This window comes from Salvelinus sp. IW2-2015, linkage group LG30, assembly GCF_002910315.2.
Source record: "Salvelinus sp. IW2-2015 linkage group LG30, ASM291031v2, whole genome shotgun sequence".
In the NCBI taxonomy this organism is placed as follows: domain Eukaryota; kingdom Metazoa; phylum Chordata; class Actinopteri; order Salmoniformes; family Salmonidae; genus Salvelinus; species Salvelinus sp. IW2-2015.
In genome coordinates, this window is record NC_036869.1 from 25,866,133 (window position 1) to 25,873,441 (window position 7,309).

The following is a 7,309-nucleotide window of genomic DNA, read 5'->3' on the forward strand; positions in this document are numbered from 1 at the left end:
ATTTCTGTTTGAAAAAGCTAGCCTTTGCTTTCCATTCAGGCCAAGGAGTTGCTATTTTTGAAGTATTCTTTGCTAGCTTTTCAAAAATAAGTATTCTATGYCTGCTTTATCTTTCTGAAGGCAAAACTATTTATTGTCATAGTTGGTTCGTTCAGGGAGATTCCCTTTTGTCTTCTTGGCGGAAATGTGAGTAAGAACAACAATATCAAAAACCGGTCAAAATCGATTACATACACCGTCATACATTCTACACATAGTGTATCCATTTACCTTGGGAAATCTTTGGAGATTGGGTCCCACATTTTCTGATCCTGGCTATGAAACCAACTGAAAGTCTCCTCCAGCAACTGAAAGGACATAGATACAGTGCATTCGGAGAGTATTCAGACACCTTGACTCTTCCCACATTTTGTTACGTTAAAGCATTATTCTAAAATTCATTAAAATTGTTTTTTCCTCCTCAATCTATACAAAATACCCCATAATGACAAAGCAAAAAGTGTTTTTTAGAAATATATAAATAAAAAAAACTTAAATATCACATTTACATAAGTATTCAGACCTTTTACTCAGTACTTTGTTGAAGCACCTTTGGCGGAGATTACAGCCTTGAGTCTTTGATTGAGAGGGGTTGAGTTAAATGCGGAAGAGACATTTCAGTTGAATGCATTCAGTTGTACAACTGACTAGGTATCCCCCTTTCCTTTCCSTTTCTTGGGTATGACACTATAAGTTTGGCACAACTATATTTCAGGGATTTCTCCCATTCTTCTCTGCAGATCCTCTCAAGCTCTGTCAGGTTGGCTGGGGAACATCGCTGCASAGCCATTTTCAGGTCTCTCCAGAGATGTTCAATCGGTTTCAAGTCCGGGCTCTGGCTACGCCACTCAAGGACGTTCAGAGACTTGTCCCAAAGCCACTCCTGCGTTGTCTTGGCTGTGTACTAAGGGTCATTGTCCTGTTGGAAGGTGAACCTTCGCCCCAGTCTGAGGTCCTGAGTGCTCTGGAGCAGGTTTTCATCAAGGATTGCGCTGTACTTAACTAGTCTCCGCCGCTGATAAACATCCCCACAGCATGATGCTGCCACCACCATGCTTCACTGTAGGGATGGTGYCAGGTTTCCTCCAGACGTGACCCTTTGCATTCAGGCCAAAGAGTTGAATCTTGGTTTCATCAGATCAGAGAATCTTGTTTCTCATGGTCAGAGTCCTTTAGGTGCCTTTTGGCAAACTCCAAGCGGGCACTCATGTGCCTTTCACTGAGGAGTGGCTTCTGTCTGGCCACTCTACCACAAAGCCCTGATTGGTGGAGTGCTGCAGAGATGGTTGTCCTTCTGGAAGGTTCTCCCATCTCCACAGAGGAACTCTGGAGCTCTGTCAGAGTGACCTTCGGGATCTTGATCTTGTAGGCCCTTCTCCCCCAATTGCTCAGTTTGGCCAGGTAGCCAGATCTAGGAAGAGCGTTGGTGGTGCCAAACTTCTTCCATTTAAGAATGATGGTGGCCACTGTATTCTTTGGGACCTTCAAAGCTGCAGAAATGTTTGGTAACCTTCCCCAGATCTGTGCCGCGACACGATCCTGTCTCTGAGCTTTACGGACAATTCCTCCGACCTCATGGCTTGGTTTTTGCTTCTGACATGCACTGTCAACAGTGGGACCTTACATAGACAGGTGTGCCTTTCCAAATCATGTCCAATCAATTGAATTTATCACAGGTGGACACCAATCAAGTTGTAGAAACATCAAGGATGATCAATGGAAACAGGATGCACCTGAGCTCAATTTCGAGCCTCATAGCAAAGGGTCTGAATACTTAGGTACATTTTTTATTTACTTTTTAATCTAAAAACCTGTTTTCGCTTTGTCATTATGGGGTATTGTAAATGTATTTAATACATTTTAGAATAAGGCTGTAAAGTAACATTTTGAAAAAGGGAAGGGGTCTGAATACTTTCCGAACGCACTCAGTGTGTGATCTTTATACATCGTTAAAGAGAGGCAATATGCAAGGRGTTCATACACAAAAATATTATTTTAGAGTTATTTTATTCGGTTTTATTAATTGAGGCAATTAATAAAATAACATAAAAGAGCTCAGAAAGTATTTTTTTTATGCGGACTATACTAAAGTATCAGAGTAAATATGCAAATATTTATATAATGTAGAGATATGACRCAGTATGGCCCATAACAAATGTCTATAGCATTAATGGAGGAAAGGTCTTTCTACTAACCTTCAGGTAGTGAGACCTGGCCAAACAGGTGGGCCTCAGGTCCTCAGGGAGAGACTCCTCCTCCTTTAGCCACTTCCTCATCACCATGACAACATCCTCATGGAATGATTTCTGATCGGTAGACAAGAGCAGGAAAAACAGGTGTCAAGTTTAGGAGACGGATGTATTGTTGTACAATATATGTGAGATTAAATTCACTGTATGGAGTCTTCCCTCCCATTAGAACATCTATAACAGCATCTGCTAAATGACCAAAATGTATATAAAGTGATCAGATTGTGGTCTGAAAAGAGCTACATGATTCACAGTGGAACATTGATGCCATGAGAGCAAAATTACCAACCTCTAGGTCTTAATAGATTTCATGTGACATAATTCAAATGTTTATAAAGGACTGGGGTCTCACCAGTGAAGTGTACTGGCCACCTGTACATTTTTGACCCACGGCATGTAGGTCACAGATGGGCTGCTGTTGGTCCCTGAAAGCATTTAGTTCCGTGGATTCCTCACACTACAGAAAACAAAAGAACAGCATAGTACCGTAAAATGGAGACCGCCGTCAGAGGGTCAGGGATATACAATCCATAAGACAGTCTAAACATGTAAAAGTTAAATATTTTTATACTTGATTTTGGATATAGAGAAAAGCCATGTTATGAAAGTGAGAGAGTATGTTACGAGTATCTGACTCGTGACTACTTGACGTCTTTACTGTGATGACGGCAGACATTACCTCTCTGCAGGTAATCAGGTGCTGGGCGGAGGAGTCAGAGAGGAGGTTGGTCAGCACATTCTCTAGCCCCGCCCTCAGCCTTTCCTTCAGCGCCTCCTTCCAGAATCTGGGCTGTGATTGGCTGCAGCGTGTACAGGAATATACTACGCTCTCTGGCAGGCTGGACATGATCTCATACAGGTCATCTGGGAGACAGAAGAGAAGCAGAATTTCAATGTAATGGAGTGGGTTTATAGTGAGATAGTTGTTCTGATCCCTTAAGTTAGGGCCTGCCTGAACAATTGGCCCAGCGTCGTCCAGGTTAGGCCAGTACATGCCGTCATTGTAAATAAGAATTTGTTTTTAACTGACTTGCCTAGTTAAATAAAGGTTAAATAAAACGAAATATTTCAGGTGGCATCTTCCCCTACACATACTGTTAACAGGGGTGGTCACCCCTTCGCCTGGAGAACTACCCTCTTGCAGGATTTGGTTCCAGCTCTTATATCCAACAAACTTGATTCTACCAATGAGATGCTCCTTGGAACCTTGATTAGCTGGATAAGGCGTTTGTATAGGGAGAGAGCAAAAGCCTGCATACSCAGTAACACTAATGAGTGTTGGCCACCCCTGTTATACATCCCCTTGATAAAAGACAGTTTTAAAGCTGAAACAGTGTCACTCACCAGAGAGTCCTTCACATTTAGAATGTACCCAGTGGCTACACCTGGAGCACTCCATCATCTGGCTGTTGTGGTCCTTCTCCTCGTAACACTTGGAGCARATGGTGCAGAAGTTCCCTTGTAAAACAAATAAGAAACMAAATCAGATGTMYTWAAKYAWTSAWTRMTTWARKACATTTCAAAAATGTCAGTAGGGGGTTGATAGGTCGAAAGACCAGATGACTCTATCGAAATAAAAAAAAGTTTAAATAAAATCAACCTATACAGTGAATTCGGAAAGTATTAAGACCACTTAACTTTCTCCACATTGTTACATTACCACCTTATTCTAAAATTAATTAAAAACAAAATAAAAATAAAAGACAAAGTAAAAAAAGTTAAGATGTTTGCAAACGTATAAAAAGAACCCAAAAAACTGAAAAAGTACATTTACATAAGTATTGATGAGTCTGAGTCTTAATTATCAGGTAATCTATTGAAATTGTAACCTTTATTTAACTAGGCATGTCAGTTAAAGAACAAATTCTTATTTACAATGACGGCCTACTCTGGCCAAACCCGGACGACGCTGGGCCAATTGTGCGCCACCCTATAGAACTGCCAATCACGGCCGGATGTGTGACAGCCTGGAATCGAACAAGGGTCTGTAATGACACTGAGATGCAGTGCCTTAGACCGCTGTGCCACTCGGGAGCCCTATTGAGTGCCATGGCCTGGTTTCTACACCAGAAGTGAATGGTTATCGTAGAGAAATGTAGCAGTGAAGTCAGAAGTTTACATGCACTTAGGTTGGAGTCATTAAAAGTAATTTTCAACCACTCCAAATTCTCTTGTTAACTTCTTTGGGGTAGGGGGCAGGATTTTCACGTCCGGATGAAAAGCATGCCAGAGTAAACGGGCCTGCTACAAAGCCATAAAAGCTAGAATATGCATATTATTAGTAGATTTGGATAGAAAACACTGAAGTTTCTAAAACTGTTGAGATATGTCTGGTATAAACAGAATCACTATGGCAGGCAAAAACCTGAGAAAAAAATTCCAACCAGGAAGTGGGAAATGAGGCTTGGTCGATTTTCAACTCAGCTCCTATTGAAGATAGTGGGATATGGTAATGTTGCACTTCCTACGGCTTCCACTAGATGTCAACAGTCTTTAGAACCTTTGTCTGATGCTTCTACTGTGAAGTGGGGGCCGATGAGGGGGAATGAGTAAGGTCTATCATGACCTGAACATGAGCTGACCATGTGCGTTCATGTGAGACGAGCTCTGTTCCATCACACTTCTGAAGACAAAAGACATACTCCGTTGGACATTATTGGAAGAATGTTATAAAAACATCCTAAAGATTGATCAATTACTTCGTTTGGCAGTTTTTTACGGGACTGTAAATATATCTTTTTTATTTCGTCCTACTTTCCGCTGGACTTGCCCGCGGTCGCGAGTTTGGAAAGTGTACTGAACGCCTAGAACAACAAGGAGGAATTTGGACATAAATGGACATTATCGCAACAAAAACAAAATTTATTTGGAACTGGATTCCTGGGGAGTGCATTCTGATGAAGATATCAAAGGTAAAGTGAATGTTTATGATGTTACTTCTGATTCTGTGTGACTGCAATAAATATGGCGGATATATTTGTTCTTGATTGGGCTCTGAGCGCCGAACTCAGATTATTTGCTTTTCCGTAAGCTTTTTTGAAATCTGACACAGCGGTTGCATTAAGGAAGAAGTGCACAAAACTCCATGCATACAGTTGTATCTTTGAGCAATGTTTATTATGAGTTATCCTGTAAATTGATGTGGCTCTCTGCAAAATCAAAGGATGTTTGGATATAAATATGAACTTTACCGAACAAAACATACATGTATTGTGTAACATGAAGTCCTATGAGTGTCATCTGATGAAGATCATCAAAGGTTAGTGATTAATTTTATCTATATTTCTGCTTTTTGTGAATCCTCTTTGGCTGTAAAAATGGCTGTGTTATTCTGTAAATAGGCACTCACCTAACATAATCGTTTGGTTTGCTTTCGTCGTAAAGCCTTTTTGAAATCGGACACTGTGGCAGGATTTACAACAAGTGTATCTTTAAAATGGTGTAAAATACATGTATGTTTGAGGAATTTTAATTATGGGATTTCTGTTTTGAATTTGGTGCCCTGCAGTTTCACTGGCTGTTGAAGAGGTGGGACGCTCCCGTCTAGAGAGGTTAAGTACTGCAGTGCATCTCATGGACTGCACCAGATTTTCCAGTTCTTGCTGTGAGATGTTGCCCCACTCTTCCACCTGCAAGTTTCCGGACATTTCTGGGGGGAATGGCCCTAGCCCACACCCCCCGATCCAACAGCTCCAGATGTGCTCAATGGGATTGAGATCCGGGCTCTTCGCTGGCTGTGGCAGAACACTGACATTCATGTCTTGTAGGAAATCACGCACAGAACGAGCAGTATGGCTGGTGGCATTGTCATGCTATAGGGTCATGTCAGGATGAGCCTGCAGGAAAGGTACCACATGAGGGAGGAGGATGTCTTCCCTGTAACGCACATCATTGAGATTGCCTGCAATGACAACAAGCTCAGTTCGATGATGCTGTGACACACAGCCCCAGACCATGACGGACCCTCCACCTCCAAATTGATCCCGCTCCAGAGTACAGGACTCGGTGTAACGCTCATTCCTTCGACGATAAACGATTAAACCCATAATTTCACCACAAGTGCATTTCATTAATTGAGCATGGAAACAGTTTTTAACAACTTTACAATGAAGATCTGGTGAAGTTAATGGATTTTTACATTATCTTTGTAAGATAGGTCCTGAAAAGGGACGGTACTCTTTTTTTGCTGCTTGATGTAATATACTGTATTCTATGTCCGCTCTGACATGCCCGTCATATTATTTTCATTCCATCCATTACTTAGATTTTATTTATGTGCTTGTGAAATAACTTGTTAGATTATTACGCACTGTTGGAGCTGAAACACAAGCTTTTAGCTACACCCGCAATAACATCTCAAACACGTGTAGTGACAATACATTATTTTGATACATCTCAATTCTCAGAGAATCATTTCGTTCACTAGACTCCATCAGGTCTCATGTGGAGATTCTGCTATCCTCCTCAACATGTTGTTCACCGAGCTTGATTGTATTCCGTCATGTGGTTATTATGGATTCACACACAGAACTAATGTCTCTCTCTCAAATGACTTTAGATTGTTGTCTATCTTGCCATTTCCGTTTCTATCGAGCTGATCATGAAACTGCAAACGTTCTTCATCCGGACTCTCTGGTCAGGTGCCATCTCTTTTATTAGTTGAAAACCAGTATGGACAAAACACTTAGGTTACTCTGTTTATCCTCGCAGCTCCGACAAGGGAGGTCACAGGGAAGATTGTTTGTTTTCAAACCTGCGGGATCAGAGCAGCCACAAACCCGGGACAATCCGCATTCCCAGCAACAATGGATTACGGCATCACGGGCTGCATTCAAGCCTCAAGAAAACTATGCCTTGATAGGCAGCTAGCTGGCTGCTACGCAAAATAGTTCCCTCAGACCGGCCTTGGTCGGCAGGATCACTAGCAGAGTGATCCGCCTTCGTGTTGGAGCCAAATCAAAAGTTTAGCTAGCTACTTAAAGAACGTTTCTAATACACTTTTAATAAAACATGGCCTTCCC

At 41.6% G+C, this 7,309-nt stretch overlaps 1 protein-coding gene across 1 annotated transcript in view; it reads right to left on the reverse strand.

Moving 5' to 3' along the window:
- LOC111955007 (histone-lysine N-methyltransferase 2B) overlaps positions 1-7,309 on the reverse strand; it is a 55,628-nt gene that overhangs the window by 36,365 nt on the left and 11,954 nt on the right. Inside the window, exons 11-15 of the mRNA XM_070436150.1 lie at positions 3,633-3,746; positions 2,968-3,152; positions 2,641-2,745; positions 2,235-2,345; positions 271-347 (exon numbers count right to left, since the gene is read on the reverse strand). Of these exons, the coding sequence (XP_070292251.1) occupies positions 271-347; positions 2,235-2,345; positions 2,641-2,745; positions 2,968-3,152; positions 3,633-3,746 (592 nt within the window). The remainder of the gene's footprint in view (positions 1-270; positions 348-2,234; positions 2,346-2,640; positions 2,746-2,967; positions 3,153-3,632; positions 3,747-7,309) is intronic.